General features: G+C 39.6%; 1 protein-coding gene across 1 annotated transcript in view; it reads right to left on the reverse strand.

Moving 5' to 3' along the window:
- LOC138026806 (striatin-like) overlaps positions 1 to 20,513 on the reverse strand; it is a 36,964-nt gene that overhangs the window by 11,051 nt on the left and 5,400 nt on the right. The window contains exons 3-16 of the mRNA XM_068874260.1: positions 19,888 to 20,043; positions 19,221 to 19,481; positions 17,432 to 17,649; positions 15,689 to 15,883; positions 14,365 to 14,390; positions 14,128 to 14,212; positions 13,381 to 13,688; positions 12,138 to 12,193; positions 11,004 to 11,120; positions 9,710 to 9,757; positions 8,818 to 8,939; positions 7,560 to 7,727; positions 6,219 to 6,362; positions 4,889 to 4,996 (exon numbers count right to left, since the gene is read on the reverse strand). Coding sequence (XP_068730361.1) covers positions 4,889 to 4,996; positions 6,219 to 6,362; positions 7,560 to 7,727; positions 8,818 to 8,939; positions 9,710 to 9,757; positions 11,004 to 11,120; positions 12,138 to 12,193; positions 13,381 to 13,688; positions 14,128 to 14,212; positions 14,365 to 14,390; positions 15,689 to 15,883; positions 17,432 to 17,649; positions 19,221 to 19,481; positions 19,888 to 20,043 — 2,012 coding nt within the window. The remainder of the gene's footprint in view (positions 1 to 4,888; positions 4,997 to 6,218; positions 6,363 to 7,559; positions 7,728 to 8,817; positions 8,940 to 9,709; positions 9,758 to 11,003; positions 11,121 to 12,137; positions 12,194 to 13,380; positions 13,689 to 14,127; positions 14,213 to 14,364; positions 14,391 to 15,688; positions 15,884 to 17,431; positions 17,650 to 19,220; positions 19,482 to 19,887; positions 20,044 to 20,513) is intronic.

Genomic DNA, 20,513 nt, shown 5'->3' on the forward strand with positions numbered 1-20,513 from the left:
TGAAGAGAAATGAAAAAGTTATCGCCCAAGAAGCAAGGAGCCCCATCCTAACAAGTATGCTGAAAAGGAAACCTAGCAAGAACGTAACGAAGTAAGACACGACTATTAAAGCAACATTCTGTGCCGTTTGCAATTCTCTCATTCGTAGTAAGCTAAGCGCCTTTCGTCCTTGTTCAGAGCTACCGTCTCCGTCACGTATCGCCTCGATTTTTCGTCTGCTCGATCTTACAGCGCGACAAACCTGGAACCCAAGGATGGTTAATGCAATGAAAGGAAATCCGATAACACAAACGGTAACTTTCCAACCTTCGGTTTTGAAGATAATCCGGTAGTATTCCGCAAATGTTAGCCTCTCGTATTGCGCGCATGTTTGATCTGTTCGGAAAGTTCCAACCATCGTGAGCACAGCTCCAGAGAACCAAATAAAGGCAATGGCGTAGTATGCCTTGGTCTTTGTCTTCCAAGCGTGATATCGTAACTGGTATTTGATAGCACCATATCGATCCATCATGATAACAAGCAAAGTCAACAAATTCAAGAATTGAGTGAAACGGTGAAGGGAAGAACAGACAATGAAGACAAATTTGTCTTGAAAAACCTGCGCTTCGATGACCTGGTAGCCAGCGAACATTGGCATGTTGATCAAGGAGTTACACAAATCGATCACTGAAAGGTTAACGACGAAAAAGTTGGGAATCGTACGCAAGCGCTTGTGGCGGTACACAACACAACAAACTAAACCATTACCGCTAACAGCAATGACAAAGATTATGACCAAATACGTAATCTGAATCGAGAAAGTTAACGGATCAAAATCGTCGTTCACCGACATTTTATCCTTAAACCACGTTTGACCGATAGACGAATGTCATCTTGCTTTCGAAAGTCTTGACAGATGATTCTCACAATTCAAACTCAGGAAAGAGGTAAGCAAAAACTGATGAAAGTCGTCTTTTGAGAAAAAGGAATCACGGAAAAGCGAAAATCGGGACAAACGCACGAAACATCAGGTCCTATGAACGGTGACTTGGAGCTTAAACTTGGTATTTTTAACGATGCAGCAGGACTCAAATATTGAAATGGCCGCAGTTGAAGATCTGTGAACTCAGTCACAAATGAAATTGCTGGCATAGGAACAAATAGACATCAAGAACGGTGGAATGTTGACATCTTTTGAAGACGAGTTCCACGGCTTCGGGTTAACGTGAAGCGAAGCTCACGTTGTGGAGGATCAACTAAAATGGACTTATTCATTCAAGATAAAAATATATATATTACAGAATATTTAGTTTACACCTTTCAATGAAAAAGTCCAATTTCATTGAAAAATGAGAAAAAAAACCTCTCGGAAACGACCTTTCCTGGCCATTAACACAGCCGTACCGAAAACAACACTTTTTATTTGCCGATCTTTTGTTAGTGATAAGAAAGCGGTACTTCATCCATCCTGTCTTCTCTCTGCTCTCTTTCATAGCTCATAATCACGACACTTTCTCTACGGAAATTGATCGTCTTGGTGTAAGCAATGTAGTCTAATTTGATTACGTGTCGCATTCAAGTAGGAGCTTATCACCAAAACTTTCCTGTAATATTGTGCCTTTTGTCTCCACGAAGTTATGTATGCGTAGGTTTGGGGGTTTTATTTTCCAGAGAAGCTACAAGGATGGACAAATTGTGTTGGAAAGTGCGCAAAAACATGAAATCATAACCGCAATGCCTACAGAATAAGCGTCGGTACCCCCATTTCCCCTTTCAATGTTGAAAAATGGTAAAATGCAGACTTTTGTTATGGGCACAGGGGTGGAGAGGGGCAAAATGCACATAGAGTGAAGTTTTCCAACCCTTGTGACCAAGGTTGTAGGTCTTTGTTACACAATAACACAATAGAGCACGTACTTTGTGAGTCTGCAAAAGCTATGGCATTCTGAGGAGTTCAACTATCAACCGTCTAAAAGTTGTTGGTTTGGCAATCACACACATGAAATGGTTGGTGCTTTTGGGAAAATACTAATAATATTAATCATCATTATCACATTTTGCTCAAAACATTTTTCGGATGTTATTCAGTCCACTTTCTTGGACCAAAGACCTCTCCTACTAACGTGATATGTTTTAATTTTAACTTATGTAAAGCAATCAAGTGTTTTGCATCTTCATCAGCTTGAGAAAGAGTGTTTTTTTTTTAATTCTTAAGACCCGGTGTGCCACGACGAGGAAAGCTAACAAGTAACGCTAATTTCCTTCTTAGCTTTTTAAGTAATTCAGTGACAACACAATTCTCTTTAATCAGTGCACAGAACCAGGATTTCCTGGGTTGGCGAAGTGGTGAGAGTACGGTATGCTTTCAATTCCACCTTAGTTGAGCTGCGTCGATGCCACGAAGACTAGAGAGACTTGTTCTTTATTATTATTCCATCCCAGTGTACGACAGCTTTGAAAGTTGAATAAAAGAAAACTCCTCCTTGCCAAAGTAAGGTAGATAATAACGGGAAGCAATAGATCCAAATTAGAGACAGCTGCGTCATACAAATGGAAATTTCACGAACTTTTTTGAACAAAAATAGCTTAAGGTTTAGTTTAAACGAACTTCAAGGAACGGAAACGTAAAACAAATTTATCACGACGTTTCTATCTCATCATGGCTAACTTTTAAGAGAAAGAATACAGTAATCAGACTCCAGGGTTTTCTTTAAGGTTTTAAGTAGCCGGAGTTTTTTGCACAGTAGACGGTTGTGGGTCCGGAGGTCCCATATGATGGGCGTTAGCCCATCACTTCTAGGGGGGTCCGCATGCTCCCCCGGAAAATTTTTGAAAACTGAATGCCGGAAAACGCATTTCCTGGCATTTTGGGCCATGAAACTCAGACATTAGAAGGATGAATCGAGCTGCAATTATACTATGAAAACCATGTTACTCAAAGAAAGACGAAGCGACATTTCAATAATACAACCCTATAAACAAAAAGTTGAGTGATATTTTTCGTATCTTTTTGGTGGTTTTGCTGGAGCTAACGAGCCTGGCAAGTATTGCCACTTGACAACTTGTAAACATGGCACATACTTTGAAGGACTAGACCAGCAAAGGCTTCTGATTGGTTGTTAAATAAAGAAGCTGATTGAAGGATACTAATTGGCCAATGGCGTAAAGGATGTTTCGATCCTGTTTAGGTGTGAAGATGACACACATTCGTTCCATTGTGTAATTAGCGGGAAAATATGCTTGCGGAACTTGGTTGTAGTAATTTCGAAAATTGAAAATCACTCGAGCGGTTTAAGAGTGATGTAGTTTTTTTTTCCGAAGAGTTTAGGAGTTCCGTAAAGCAGTGACAGTTGATCAAGAGTGACGTTGGATAAAGACCCGTTGTCATGTTGAAGCGTAGAGATGCCCTCGAGAGGACGAGCACTTACGCGGGCAAGTAGGATTTAACTCCGAAGACCGTTACGTTCAAGTGTTTAAATAAAGTCTATGAGTCCTCAGCTTCTACGTTCCCTATAAATGATCAACTGAAAGTTTCGAAGTGAAAACGAAAGAGCGGTTAGTGAATGATCAGGGGCTAGTTTTGTTCCTCAGTTGAGTTGTGTTAAGAGATGCGTGAACGCAGGCTGAGCGTGTTGCTAGCAGAACATCATGTGTAAATTTCCTTCTGGATTGAGAACAAACCTTTTGAAAGTGTTTCTTTGTTTATAAGTTTTTTTATGATTGCGGCGTGATTAAAGGAAGTTTTGCGCGGACTAAAACGTCCTTGAGTGATTTTTCCTTCCGGTAAGATACAATCGGTGGCTGTTTAAAGATATCGAAATCCAATATGGCGGACAACAAATCATATTGTTCCTACTTTCCCGCCACCGCAGTAAGATTTTTTCAAAACGACAGTCTCAAGCATAACGTTTTTAAAACTGCCCTTGAGTCAGAAGTCTTTTATGTGTTTTCAGAAAAGATAGGCACTGCAAATTTTTATTTGTATTGAGCCCAAGTAGTTTAGACCTCATAAACATCATCTCCTCTACATGTCTTGACTCTTCAAACAATGAAAGTAGCCGGCGAAACCTGACAGAGAAGCCGGCGAACTTCGCTGGCTGCCGGCTCTTATATACAACCCTGAGACTCTATTCACGCCCCACCATTAATCAACTGTTTTAAAGAAAGTCTTCGTCAAAATTGGAGCTTTGAGACGACTTAACAAGCTGGTGCCTGCTAACATCTCACTTGTGCTGTTCGAAGCTTATATATTGCCACACTTTGAATATTGTAGCCCACTTCTGTTAGGGATTAACAAAACTGTAAATCTGTTAACTGATCCTCGCAATTATCTGGACAATTTAAGCAATTAGGGAGTTTAAGAAACGACGACGGCTACGGCAACGACGACGCTAAAAAGAAGTAATATTGGTTAAAAGAAGCGAAATGCTCGTGCTGCACGTGCGGCACGCTTTTTTGAACAATTCTCTCCCGTACATATCAAAACTACTACATGAAATGACCACATTTAAGGTTTTGACGACAACGTGGAAAAACTACAGTAAATCTTTTAGTCTCGCTCTTTACTTCAAATCCGTCGGTACCAATCCAGTTATAGGACACTTCGCCCATATTGTATAATATAAACAAGATGAAATAATCATGAAATAGTTAGAATAGCTCAAACTTATATTTTGAAGTGCCGTTTTCTTCGCCGTAGCCGTCGTGGTATCTTAAACTTCCTGTTGACAAACTGGGACCGGTTACTCGAAGCCTGGTTAGCGCTAGACTTGCTTAAATTATCCAGACATGTAGAGGATCACTTCTCTGATATATATTCATTAGGGAAAATTACTTTATCTTTGGTGAGGGTCACAAACCTGGTACAGCGTACAACGGGGCATTTTTGGCAGGAAAGGTCACAACTTACCAGTGTTGTTATCAAAGAAGCGTATGTGTCTATCCTCGTGTGCTGTGACCGTGAGGGGAAGAGTGGGGTGGCTTACGACTTTGTTGATTTGAGTCGACGGCGAATTATCTGCAAAATGAGATAATATTTAGCAACTATTCACCGAAGTGGAGGTGGCTAGTGGTAGATATTTACCGAGTCGATGATGAATTTAACTCATTTATTCCTGCAAAGATTACAACAATTTCGGGCGCAAATTCCGCGTGCATTGCTCGGAGGTGAATAGCAAAGGATATCCGGACTTTGGGTAGCCAATCAGCGCGCGCGTTCACCGCTATCCACTGTTTTAGTATATATTAAATAATGATATCAATATATTATTGGGAAAAGAAGTTTAAAGGTTCAAAGGCTGTAACTGGGCCTGTAAACACAAGTGGAAAAAAAAACAGGGCGATGTTACTTATTATTAGGATCGAGATATGGAGAAAAATGGGGCGTTTATGGTATGTCCAGAATATCGCAATGAGGGGGAAATTCAGCGGGTCCTGCTGTTGAATAGGGGTTGCTAAATTGAAAAATAAGGAAGCTCAACTACTCAAGAAAAGAAGAGATGTACTTTCGCTATGAAGATTTTGAGATACCTTGGAAAACCCCGAGTACTCCTGGGTACTACAATAGGCCTTTAACCCACGAGTGATCGGTGTGTAAATTCTCTTCTCAATTTCAATTAAATGTCAGTCAGACAGGTATTGAGAATAAGGATTATTTTCAGCTTAATAGGTGTGATTTTAACATAATAACAATTTCTTATGATGATACCTTGGCGAGCTTGTAAAAGTTAAAAGAACTCAAACATCGAAAAACGTTTTTTTGAACGTGAATCTGCATGTGGCTAAATGCGAAATCGAGGCATTGCTGGCCAGCGATGTTAAGCTCTAACCACTGGTATGTACTTAAAGTAGGGCTATTAAAGAGTATCATAAAGCACGTAAATTATAATATCAACAGATATATCAGCATCTATAGCAATCTATAGCCAAGAATATCCATGTATAGCCATGTATGTCTATGTGCAGGCAAGTATACCCATGTAAATCAAGGTCAGCATTGCACTTTGTTGAGGGGCAAATCTCGTGCTGTCGTCGACGTAAATTTTTAAGTCCCTTCTTTCTCCACAACAAGGTTCTCCAGGAAATGTAGAAAAGTTGGTTATCGACCATTCAAAACGAAAATTCAAGTAAGAACAAACAACCTTAAAAGCTAGAAGTTTAAATAGCGAGTGCCTGGACTTGCGATGCGGTGGCGAAATGTCAGTGTGGTAAATCTTTGATAACCAATTCATGGCACTTACTGTATGTTTTTGCACTATCAAGTGTGGTCACTGCTGCCGCTGTTTCCAAGTCAAAAATAAAACACTGGGCGGTTGAGTATGCTGCAACCATTTGTGACGTCTCGGTGCGAATGAAGTCGATCGACGTCGGAACGCCATTTCCTTCTGTAAAGTGACAAAAAAGGTTAATTAACAACAATTGGAAGAAGATGGGTATCAAGTCAGAGCGGTTTTCAATTGAGTGTCGAAAGTAATCAGCGAATTGCTTTGGTTTTGCATTACTTCACTCAGTGATTGGTTCAAAGTTCTCGCGCCACTTTTTCAACCAATCAGAAAAGAAACCAAAACCAATCGTAGCTCGCGCGTGCACATTTTCCCGCGCTTTGTGTCGGCTACATGTAATTACTTCGAGTTTTGATTGATTTACTGGATTGTCTCCGTCTTTTTTGATTGGACAAAATAATTACTTTGGTTTTGGGTTTACGACACTCGATTGAAACTCGCTCTTAGATTGCGGTTAACTTTATCCGTTGTTTCCATGACCACGTGGTCGGTCCACTTTCACACCAACCGACAAATAAGGTGTCGTCCTTGACGATTTCAAATGGGTTAGCCTTCGGTGACTGTGTTGACGGCGTCCGTCTAAATACGTTTAAAAATTAGCAAATTTAACAGCTTTCTTCGTTATCAACTTATCCACTTGTTATCTCCGTCATCCACTAGGCCAAAGCAATAGCTACGGGGGATTAGTATCTCATTCTTCTGAATCGTTTCTTTATTTTGTTCTTTAATCTTATTCTAAGTATAAAATCACTTAACCTATTAAAATTCCACCGCAAAGGAAAAGGAGGTTTCGGTGGATTTTATTTAATACTTTCCGTTTCTTTGTTCGGGGACACCAATGCAAGATGACACACTGCAATTGCTCTGGCCAGACACGACAAAAGCAGACAACTACTGAAATAGCCAAACCTACAATCAGCAAAAACAGGCATGCAGCTAGCGCTTAGTGCGGCAAAGTGTGTGCAAATAGGATCATCGGTTATGGGAATAGACGCGAGTAACACACACGAATTGTAAACCAAAATATTGCAGTTTTAAATTTCGAGTCGACATTTTTTTCGTGATTGAAAAAGCAAATGCGGTTTTCGTAGCAAAGTGCCGGCTGCATATATGTGTTCTGGTTGCCAAAGTAAGTCGTGGATTTCACGACGCAGATCTCCAATTAGCTTCCTTTGCTCGTCCAACTGTATATTACACCATTTGTATTTGTGTCTTCAGATATTGATTGCAAACTACCTACAACTTTTCGATTTCGTTTCGCAACACTCATTACAAACCTGCTACAACTTAACTACTTGCCTTCTCCAGGGGTGTAAGTATTTAATAAAGGCGATTTTAACGTGGGACTCCAAAGCCTACAGGTGCCGTCTGCTGAAGCGGATAGCAGCTGTAACGAACCGGTTTGTACAGCCAAATCCCACACAGCGTCTGTGTGCGCGACAAGGATGCCACCAAGATTTTCAGAATCTAAACAAATAAAAAGTCAAACCAGTCATTTTCACCGAAAGCTTAAGATGTTTTTTAAGAAGTTCCCATGATTACAAAACATATTATTTCTTTCCTTTGAGAAATACTTATATCTGGAGCTAACGGGCAAGAAATGACATAGTAGAGAGATTTGGAACCACGTTCACGTGACCAGGCAAACGTCGGCTTGCCTTTTCACGTAAAATGGAGTGAAGTTTGCTAGTTTAGCTTCGGCGTAACCCAAGGCAACCCATTTAATCTCGAGTATTTAGTCAACAAAGAAAGTCAAAAACAAAAAACTCGGAGTGCTTTCAACATCGTTTGTAGAAACAAACGCTATATAGTATAAAAATCCTTACTTGTCAAGCTTTTGTGAGTCAACATAGACTCAACGTGAGTTTATGAAGAAAATTGTGGTAAGGAATCGATTTTGAAAGATCTATAACCATGAAATCGAATTTCTCCATGTTTGACTTACAAATGGTTTTGGAGTTTTTTTCCAACAAACAACTTGTTATGTAGAAGAAAAACGAGAAGAAAATTCCACGAATACGGCAAACGTACCTACTTTAACGAAGAGACGGCAAGCGGCGAAAAATAGCGGGTACATGATGCCTCGGTTGTTCAAAATGTGGATAATGCTATCCACCCTTCGAACAACTGGACCAGAATATTACTGTGGATAATATATATTGTACATTTCAAGGCTTCGGAATGAATTTGTTGAATACTGTTCTAAATACTGGGTCAAGAAAATTAGAACCGGCAGACGGTTAAATAATGTTCAGAAATTTTAATATGACCAACACGACGATAAATTTTGTAAAGTGGAAGCGAAGCCCAACTTGAACTCGGTTTTCTCGCGTCACGCGGGGAACTCCGTTCATTACATGACTGACAATGAAAGCTAACAAATGTCCTTAAAATTTCAACGGGTTTAACTGAAACTGGTAGTTATTGCAATTACTGGATGCTAACCGTTTTTAAATGTGTGCTTAGACTTAAATATACTATTTATCAGCGCTATCTGAAACGTTTGCGTAAAACATGCCGGTGATTTGGTGACTTAGAATGAATCCGCACAACTTACTGTAGGGACCATACGGATCTATATCAAGAGGAGGAATACTCCAGCAGATGATGGTGGAGTCAGCACTGCCGCTAAAACACATCTCACTTGTGGAGTTGATCACCACTGAAAGGACCGGTGCACTGCAGAAAAAGAAGAGTAGAACATTCAATTCCGTAGCACGATGGAGCGCGCAAAACCACTGCTTTTATTCATGACAAATAGTTTTCAAGTTTGTAGTGAAGCCCTGGCCAAACTATCGAACAGAGTTGGATTCCACAGGCAACATTGTTGGATGTAAATGTTGAGGTTGTGGCAAAACAACATTGCTTGACGAAACCGATTCAAGTTCAAGTTAGCGCTCAATTTACAAATATGACGCTAACACTGAAACGATAACCGCTCGTAGCGTTTGTGCTGCTGGAGCTGTTTGAGATTCAAACGAGTAAAACACCAAAAACGATTAAGAGAGCGTGTAGAAAAGGTTATGTTCACAGCAAGATACATCAGCGTTTAGGAGATGAGAATGAGCTCGGATCAATTTGCAGAAATTTTAAACGCTATTACTTAAAACTAGACATCTCTAAACAGAGCGATAGTGATTATAAGGGGTTACGGGCCAACTGAAAGTGTCCCAAAGACATGGCCTCTCTTCATACTCGCTGATCAAGGCTTTTGCCTGTTGAGTGCAACAACGTCGGAGACGTCCCCTCGATCTTTGTTGCAAATAATGCTAGAAGCCTAGGGTTGAATTCATTCATCCATTCAGGACACTACTTTGTTGGAGGAGCGGCAAAACAATGCAACATTGTTGCGTCAAGCAGAATTGTTGGTCGCAATTTTTGATCAAAAGCAAACTCCATCCAACGCGCGCAGTCAGAAGACTGACTGCGAAAATACAAAAAACACTAACCTGTGACCTCTGAAAGTGTAGATGGGTTCGACATCTAGAACATTACTCCTGTAAACAAACATTATGCAACCTTCAATATACACATTTAGGCAAAACTAAAAGCGGAGCTCAACTATTATTTGTTCAAGTTTTTGTTTCAGATATTTTTAGAACGGCAGTGGCTATTCGTACGGGACCCGTACACCTATATTTGCTAATCATACGGGAGGTTTCTTAGAATGATTATTAGAGGTTCTGATATTTCGCCTGTTTTCTCGTGCTCTCAGTCGCGGCTCTCTTTCATGTTTAGCATCGCTTATTTTTCACCTGCTGACTGTCTTCCTTTTCTTTCCTCGTTGTAAGTCATATTAAAAAAATACATAACTTGCTTTTGGGTTGACTTCAAAATTTTTGCTTGTTCTACTAAAACGCAGCGTCAAGTACGCTACGCTGGCCATGGAAACTCCCGCCAAAGAACACGGGTTCCAGAAGTCCGACATTTCGCGTATTGGTCTACATGAAAAGTTGACCGTACGGACGGTCAGAAGATGACGTCATAACCAAAACCAAAATTTCTCGGGGTTACCATATTTTCGTAAACTTAAACTTACTTTTCATGCGTCAAAAAAATCCTAAACAATCACGAGTTCTACTGTTTCCCGAACGCCTCAGATTTTGCTGAAACTTCGAGAATCTAACAGATGTTTGTACCAGTTCATTTGTCGTGGGAGAGGAGAAATACAGAAGCAATTCAGAGGATTAATTACGAGCTAAAACTGTTGATGACCACCACAACATTACGCATTTGAGTATCCACATTTCAGGAATGATCCACGAACATCTACAAAATCTGGGATGTGTCCCGAAAACTGAAACATTTCTTAGTTTTCTTACGTTTATGCGACCTTCCTAGACGATCTGAGATAATAACGAACTTCACTTAAGTGTCAAGTCAAATTGTGAAGTGAAGCGTCGGATACCCACAGATTACAGGGTTGTAGGAACACGAGCATGATTTTTTAGTCCGCAAGAGCGTCAAGCTACTGCAATTGAGGATTTTCAACATCGCGCGCGACGAGACGGGAATTGCAAATTCACGTCGAAAACCTTTAACCAAAACTGGTGTTAACCCAAGAAAAAAAGGCTTCCAGAACGTTCTAAACAAAGCTACTCCTAGAAACGCGCTAGAATAATTCTGTATAAAATAAAGAACACCTCTGAAACTAACAAACAAAGCAAGTCAACAAAGTTTTTTCGTAAAATACCAAGAATGTAACGTACTCTCAACAATTATTTTTGTAACACCGTGACTCACTTTTTCTGTGGTATCGTTTTCTGGAGATTCCATAATTTAAGAGAATGATCTTCTGAAGCCGTTATAAGAGCTGCTTCAGTCGGGTGAAAATATATAGACCTTATGCTGTCAAAATGACTGGAAATAGAAAATAATAACCACCATAAAATTACTACATTAATACTCTTGAAGAAATAACACAACACTTTCGAATTATGTCATCTCTGGTCGCAAATGTTCATCAAGAGTGTTTACTTTAAATACCTGTAAATGTACAGTATATAAATATTGGTAAGTTAAGGTTGACAATGCAAGCAAATTGACAATCAGACAAAGATTTGATACTACTCCTGGTTTGGAGAATTAAGAATGTAGCTTAAACAACTACAATAATTCACTAAACCAGAGCAGGACTGTCTTTTGCAATACCTGCAACCATTGAAATCAAGGTACGAGGATCAATTAAATATTGGGGACGCCAAAAAATGGGAACCTCTTGAAGACTACATTTATTATGACGGCTAGATTCTAGAATACCCGGCCACTAAAATGTAGAGATTAAAAACCTGTTCCCGCAGTCATCTTATTTGCATACGGATTTTCATTTTGCGGTTCGGTAAACTACACTTTTTACGAGATCGTGTGAAGAATATAGCACTCGTTTCAGTGATTAGGCCCAAGCACTCTTATTATGACGTTGTATAGATCATTCTTAATTTTAGACTTCTTCAAAGTCCATTTAATTTTTTCCTGCTAAGTCACGGTTGGTTGGGCCAATTCCCAATTCCCAATTCCCATCTCGCGAAGAACGTTCGGTCGCTGTGCGACCTCATCAATCGAAGAGTTTCGAGAGGGCGACTTCGAGCAAGTGTACCTTAGTTTTAGATCGCTTCTTTACTTAAGATTTTAAAGTCTGCTAATGTTTACTGGACACGGAAGTTTTAGTGCAACTTAAGATCACTGCATGCAGCCTTCTCCTATGCCGTACCAGTGTTCGTTGAGTCAATAGTGTGCGTAATTGCAGTAGCTGTTGTTATTGTAAAACTAATTTAATTGTAGGTAAGGTAATCGCAAGTAACTGCTGTATGTAAGTGCAATGAAAGTCTTTGTTTGTATAAATAAATAAATAAATAAATAAATAAAACAGTAACAAACCTTCTTAAAGTGTACTTTGGACTCCACGTTTTCCTGAACTCATCTTTCGCATTCACCTAATGATAATAAGACAGTCAATCATCATTACACAATCTCGAATGTTTATATTTACTCTACGCCCTTGCAAAACCATGTTTAATTAACCCTTTAATTCTCAGAGGCCACTTATAGGATTTACTCTGCTTAACGCCTGACGATTTTACTCGTTACTGGAGGCTTCCTTGGGCCTTAAAAAACTCATTAATTTTCCTCTAGGACCCTTTTTTCAAATAATTGTGGTTGAAGAGTGAAGTGATATACTCGCACTTGAATTGGACAATTTGAGTTTATTGTCTCTTATAGTCACAAGAAAAATTCAGGTGTCTCCAATGGGATTCAAACCCAAATGTCAAGTGCCAGGATGACTTCACTCTTCCTCTATAACCTGCACTTCAAATATATAAAGAACATTACATGGCCGCGCAGAGATACGAAATTTCTCTTTGAGTGTTGAAAAATAATTTTCAACACTTGAAGAGAAATTTCGTATCTCCAAGCGGCCATGTAATGTTCTATTTATTACATAAACACCAATGAAATACTAAATCATTTCACAAAAGGCAAAGAAAGGTGCAATTTTATATGTAACTATAGCAACAGTGATCTTTTCACATGTGAAGATATCATGTTTTTGCACAAAAGCTCAATTGGTGTTTCACTGGTGTTTATATAATAAATATACATTTATTTCATTCAGTCATTCTGGTTTTTTTTCATCGGAGGAGAAAACTGAAGTACTTTATGCCAGGAAAAGCCTCTCATCAAGACACAGTGGTTCAAGGACAGTACTCTCACCACAATGCCAACTACATTCAGCTCTTTTTCTTTGAAGATAAAGTTATTCAGGACTTAAACTAGGGACAGAACATGAGAACGCTAGCAAATTATTCTCAACCAATTATTTCCAAGATCGAAACATTCATTCTCTCAACTTGTACCATAGATTTCTTTGTTGGGTACTCATGAGAATCTGGTGTTATATCAAGGGCACAATTCTTAAGGTGATAATAGTCTTCATTCTCAATACCTGTCTGACTAACATTTCATTGAAATTGTGAGGAGAATTTATACACTAATCACTCCAAGTCAAATTGATTCAATCCCAGCTCAGGACAGTAACTTTCTTTTCAGGAATCCCTTTGCTGGTTGCGACATGACACAGGTACATGGTACCATCTCCATCTTGTACTATCTTGAAACTTACTTCATAAGAAAGAGCCTCAGCTTCATTGGATACCGTCAGACTTGCCAATTCACCCAATCCAAGTGCACTCTCAAAGGGCTCGACATCAGGTGAACCTGGTGACGGGGTTGGGCCTTTACCAACTGCAGGTGCATTACTTGGTACTGATATGCTTGCTATGGGTGGGATCTCTGCAGTGGCACGGGAGCCAATCAGCCTTACAGGGGGAGGGACATTTATGATGGGTGGAGCTGGCGTCGGCGCAGGTGGTATTTCATCTTCGCCTTCCAGATTTGCCAGCATGGCCTGTAGAACAGACTTTGTTGGTCCTGCAACAAAAAGAGAAAAAGGAGTGCTAACTTAAACATAGTAATAATGTCCTGGGAATGTAATTTCCAGCAGCTAAACCAAAATCCCTTGGAACACTTTTGTCGAGATCAAATAAACATCTCAACGCACACAAGCCACTGGGACACACAAGACCAGAGCTTATTCTGGTGTCAAACCGAATGAAGCAACTGAGAGTGCTGCTCCTCACCCAGGAGGGGAGGCTAGGCCATTGCTGGATTACCCCAGCAGTACATGTATGTTGGCAATACTCATTGATAACCCTGGATGGAGAAGGTGTTGAGCAAAGTTTCTTGTCCAAGGAAACAACAGTGGTGACAGAGCCAGGCCCCAAACTCATGATTGTCTTATCAGGAGTCTGCCGCACTGACTGCTTACACCACCATGCCTCCATGGATAGCTTAAGTGACCTCAACTTACTCTTTTGGCTCTTCTTAGTTTTCTTCTCCTTTTTATACTGTTCCTTTAACTTTGACAGATAGATCGGGTCCACTCCCCACTCATTCTAGAGAGAAACAAAAATTATTGAACAAAAACATTGACGGCCAAATCCACACATGAGCAAAATGGAATCAATGCTATTTACTGGTCCCGAAAAAAAACACTATTAACCACAGTTGGTCAATGCACAAATCAGGTTTAAAACCAACTACCAACCTCATCAATGGGTTCACCTCTATCTTCTAGATGGAAGACAAAAGAAAATCAAGTCTTTGTTAGGGGAGGAAATTGCAATATTATTCTGTTTAATCTACTGCAAAGTACTTCTTACAACTTGAAAACCCTGATTTGTTATTTTAAGATAGTAAATAATTTGAGTCCATCATGTTATCTTAAGGATCTGCTTCCAGCTAGAGTCTGCAAGAGAACTCTTTTAACCCTTCGATCCTCTCAAAATTTTACTCTTTTCCCTGTGCACACAGTGTGCTTTAAAAGGTCTTTCTTTCCTTCCACAACTAAACTGTGGAATGACATTGATTTGGAAATTCGTGAATCTGATTCGATTGACTCTTTTAAGAGAGCGTTAGTTAATCAATATAATATTCCAAAGTATTTTTTGCCTTTTGATTATGCTCTTGACAGATACTCTTCCGTAATTCATACAAGACTGTGGCTAGGCGCTTGTGGTTTAAACTATTATCCTTTTAAGATCGCTGTTACCGGTAAGTCTTCACCTATTTGTAGCTGCGGTTTGGAAGAGAGTCTAAAGGTTTTCTTTTTCTTTTTGTGGTCATTATAATTAACCTAATTAAGCTAAAACTTTCTTTTTTTTACCTACTTTGTATCCTGTGTCTGTGTTGATGTTTTATGTGGTAATTAGAGTTTAGTTGTAAGCCCCCCGTGATGAGCTCATCTAGCTCATGTAGATAAATGTGATTAAATAAATAAATAATTAAAAAAAAACCTTTAACCCAATTGCCTCTTGAACTGCCCACCACTGACTAGTAAAATCGTCTCGCATTAGACAGATTAAAATCTACCAAGTCTCATTTCTGAGTCGAAGGGTTAAAGTAGACAGTTTTTGAGTGGATGTACATTGTAGCAGTTGTTAAACGACAGATATTGAACATGTCAGACTTACTGGCACAAGACAAATCAATCTACCAGTGATTTTAGAAATAACAGGAGAAAGACGTACCATGAAATAGCTCTCTTTAGACACATTATAGTGTAAATTTAAAAAGCCCGAAATATCTCCATTTTCCTCCATTTTGCCAGGAAAATTGGAAAGAGCACTATTTGGTGTGAATTCCTTGGTATGTTTCATGAAGTCTCAAAAACTGTCAAAGCTTCTATGGATTTAACCCTATCTTGAGCATCATCATCGTCAATAATAATAATAATGATAATGATGATGATGATGATAATAATAATAATAATCAATTCTTCTTGTTTAGGCACCAAGAGTGGTAACTCCATAAGGAGAATAAAAGATTCTCAGGAGTAACCTCAGGAGTAAATGAAAGACTGAAAAACAGACCTTGTGTTGTTTGGTCCTCTGGCATGTGAATATCGACTTCCTCTATGCCAGGCCCAATGTCTTCCACCTCAATGACTGTGACATCTGATTCAGATCCCGAATCTACTTCCATGACAAAAGCAAATTCTGCCAGGGCATCTGTTGTTTCATCGTCTACTGTTAGCAAGTTCTCTTCCACAGCATCTTTACTTATATCTGCGAAAAGGCAAAAAGAAAGTGATCACGTAGCATGGATACCTCAACAGAGGATAGCAAGAATTAATAAAAATATCTTACGTTATTCATAGCAATGCTGATTATTACACATATTCTTGGTTTGCACCTATGTGACACGGCAGCCATGTTGGATGGCAATACAATACAATTTATTTTCGCATAATTTGCATAACAATGAAGTTTTAATTCGCTGCGGAGACACGGGTTATTGAACTTGCCATCCAACATGGCTGCCGTGACATCAGATGCAAACCATCAGTAACACTAGGAATAATAATTATGTATGAAGAGAGCAATGGATATGATGGACAAAAATTTGAAGAGTGGAAAGAAGCATGTTTCAATTTTAGATCATCATGGTTATGAATGTTACTTAAGCAGTAACAAAAGAAAGCCTGAAAAACACGGGCTAAAACAGGATTTGAACCCATGACCTCTGTGATATCAGTGCAGTGCTATACCAAGTTACTGAGAGGTGGTCATTTGGCGAGTAGAGTACCGTAGTTTTTCGGTTATAAGGCCCAGCATTTTTTCTCAAAGAAACATTGCTTGTTGGCCCCAAATGTGACCTAAACTCAAGGTCCGTCTTATCGCTGAGTATCTTCTTGCAACAAAACTTGTGCAGGGATGATTCTTTGATCCTTTGCCACCATCTTGTATGTTAAACTCGTCCCAGTCTTCCCCCTACTGCGATTCCAAAATGGTAGCCTCACACCAACCTTCCTGATGATGGCCTTCAAATTCTTAGAGTTGTAAAACAAAAACATCCGCAAGAAAGTACTAATAAAAGCAGGATTTAGAGGTTTTTCTCTAAATTCTAGTTGATTTACACTGCAATCTTCAGTTGCGACAGCATTAAACTGAGTTGAACCGAATTCCTCTATTTGAGATGCATCTTATAACCGAGCATTTTGATGAAATTTTCAGTTTGTGACATACATGTAAAAGCCATCAAGTTTGAAAGTTAAAGGTACGTCTTATAACCGAGTGGGCCTCCTGAAAAACTACAGTATGGTATTTGAATATGAGGAGACTACAGTTATATGAAAGACATACATCTGAGCTGCAAAAAGAAGTCTGTTAAGATTTTAGTAAGTAAAAGACCCCTTCCTTCAGGGGTTTTCCAGGGCAAATAAAATAAAAACAAAGAAAGAAATTCAACAACTGTTAAAAATTTCAATAATACTGGTTGTTCACAAGCCCAAATTGGTGAAATTGTAATCAAAGTTTGGACAAAAATATGGGAATACCCTATTGTTTTCCCTGGTTCTTACATGTACATTCTTTACTCCTCAGCCAATTTTCATAAATTAGTAGAGAAATTGCCTCTACAGCCTGTCGAACTCAACGACATTAAGCAATGTTGCACTGATAAGTTGGGCATGTCCCACAAAGCGTTTACATTCCAAGAGTTATTGCCTTCTGAAAACATGGTTTTGGTCTGACCAGGAAGATGGGACAGTCATCTCTTCCTGGATCACTCAATTTTCTCTTCATGCGTGTTCCTTCGACACTAGTCTGGCTTACCTGGTTTGGCTCTTTTGCTGAGTCTCCTTCCTAATCTGAGGTCGTCTCGATCATCTGATTCATCGTCAGCGCTGCCACCATCATCCAACTCATCATCATTATCTTCCTCGTCTTCCACATCATTTTGAAGAAAATCGAAGTTAGCCAGAGCAGCCTCTGTTTCAATATCATTGTCTAGAGGAGAAACTCTGGTGCTACCAACTTGTCGAACTGGAGCCCTGTTAGAAACCACACATGTTTAATGGATTTTTGACTGCTCAACCCATTGACACCTCAAACGCGCTAAAAGTCTCTGCTTAAGAGCCAGAAGGCTCATCAGGCCGGCACTTATCTCCGGTTTCAGTAGCATGAAGCGACTAGGAGTATTTATACTCCCCCCTGGATGGGATGCTAGTCCATCGCAGGGTTACCCCCAGCGTTACGCCGGTACCCATTTATACACATGGGTGGAGAGAGGCACCGTGAGAGTAAAGTGTCTTGCCCAAGAACACAACACGATGTCCCCAGCAAGGCCCCGAACCCGGACCACTTGATCCGGAGTCGAGCGCACTAACCATGAGGCCACCGCGCCTCCCAAACGTGCTAGGACGCCCTCAAATGGTAAAATCGTCTGGAGTTAGACAGAGTAAAATCTGTAAAGTCTTGCTCCCAGGAGTCAATAGGTTCATGGTTCCTTGTATTTTGACACAGCAAAGACTTTCAAATGATGATTCAAATACATGTACATGCACATTAGAGTATTAAAAAGAAAAAAAAAAGCATAAGAAATATATCAATAAATCATTCAGATTAAACCAAATTAATTTTGATGGTGTAGCTGTAAGAAAAATGATAATCAATATGTTTTCAATTTAACACCCAAAAGGCAGGAAATTGCATTTCTCAGCTTCAATATTTCAAACTTTTCTGAGCGAGCATGCCCCCAGACCCCCCTAGTTTTGAGTTTTTACAGCTCCTCAATTTGTCACAGCTGCTTATGTAAGCAGACGCCTACTTCAAATTCTATTGAGACCCCTGGTACTGCAGTCCCATGACAGCAAAAGTCTTGCGTGGAAAGAACTTTATCAAAACATTGCTGTCTAAATTAGGCACGGGATTTGGCCTATTCTCAACAGTGAGGCAGAGGTTTCATCAGAAGCCAGCAACTGGCCAATTCTGCCCGCTACTCCCTAAGTTATTGCAGCATACTTTTTTAATAAATTACACGATTCTCACCATTGCACTTCGATCCATTCTTATTTATTTTAATTCACTAAAACAACTAGAATATCAAGAAACCTTTTGCTGTATGTTCTGCTCCTTTTTGGATGCTAAATATTTCTATGAATTCCTAGTTATTTGCACTCGCCTTAGCCACTCGTGCACCAACGCCATCTACTCTGCCATGTTGGTTGAACAGAGGAGAAAGACTGGTGCCAAATGTTGCCTCTATCACATTCACTACGTCCCTCCAATTTCCATGTGTTGTTTATTTAAAATGGAAGACACAACTAGAAAGTGTGCAGGTGGACAACAAGAGATCAAGAGTGCAAAAAAATTGTCCTCTTATATTTATAGTGAGTGATTAATGGGGACATCAGTGAATCAAAAGTGACATCAGTGAGTGATTAATTGGCCACGTGTACATGTAGATCCCCCCTTATGGCCTCTTTCTTGCCACAGCCGCCTACTTCACAAAACCAGCTGTTTACTAAAAAACTTAAAGAAACCCCAGGTGAGGTGTCCAAAAATTGACAGTATTGTGATTATGAAACATCTGGAGCACGCTAAAGCAAGAAAAACACTCAACCTTTTTCCAGGTGGTGCATTCAGGATGCCATCTGCTTCTTCTTCTTCAGATAGTTTTCTGATGACATTTGTTTCATTTCTCTTAGGAAGCCTAACATGATCTTCAATAACAGCAAATTCCTGACCACGAGTAATGGGAGGAATTCCATTTGGCTGACAGTTATCTGGGCTTGAATCAGACACAGAGAGGCCAAGAATAGATCTGACACGGGATGATCGCACATCCAAAATAGTGTCAGTATAACCAACCTCTTGAAGGTACCTGAAAGATATTTTAAGACTTTTTGTAAACAAAGAGAATGATAACTCCTACATTCAAGTACAAGGTAATGATGCATTATTTGTGAGCCATCTTCCTAAAGATAACGGCTTTAAGCAACAATGACATCAAAACGAATGAGAGACCCACGAAACCATAGGTTAATTAAATAAACAAAAACAATGGCTGTGCTCCACATGTGGCTTTTAGATTTTGGTACATTTCTTTGCCATAATCATCCTGCCATCATGAATTGACCATACTTGAAGTTATGAGGAGGACATCAACACCCAAGAATCAAGAATACCCTCCTAGCTTGAGGTTGATCTCACCAGCCATTTATAACCAAAGCACCAGGTGAAGGAATTCAAAATAAAATCCTATAGATCCATGCTAAGCAATCACTCACTGGCGCAAAAGTTGGCGACCCTGTCTCCAGTTCACTCCAGGCTTTGTATTATTTGTTGAGGTGTCATTGTGAGGTTCTTGGTTTCCACTGTCTTCATCCTTATTGACTTTCTCTGGCGACACATCTGTGCCATACTTTAATCTATGGTACTTCGCTCTTTAAAAAAAAGGTAAACAACATTTCAGTATCATTCCTACAGTACCGTGCAAATGTAAGTTGACAGTCCCTTGAAGCTCGATCCGCGGGAAACTTCGAGGATCGAGGCTCGAGTCAAGTTTCGAGACGTTCGAGGGCTTTAGAGAAATTTTCAAGACAATTTTTCGAGACTTTCGAGTGGAGAAAACAAAGGAGTTTTCGCGTGATTAATTTTTCACGTCTCTCTTCCTGTCTATTTTATATGGCTTTTATTTTATCTTACTGTTGGTTTAGAATTATTTGAATTATTTTGCATACTTTTGAAAAAAAAAAAATGTTTACCCAGCATTGTAAGTTTCGCGATATCATCGATCGCTCGCTTTGTGCCCGCGTTGTTGATTTCAACTTGAATATTTAATTAGCCCTCTGCCGTGTATTCACACAGAAACTAGTCAGACAAAAGTATTTTGCACTTTGTGCCCTCAAAACTT

This window comes from Montipora capricornis, chromosome 12 (assembly GCF_036669925.1).
Source record: "Montipora capricornis isolate CH-2021 chromosome 12, ASM3666992v2, whole genome shotgun sequence".
Lineage (NCBI taxonomy): Eukaryota > Metazoa > Cnidaria > Anthozoa > Scleractinia > Acroporidae > Montipora > Montipora capricornis.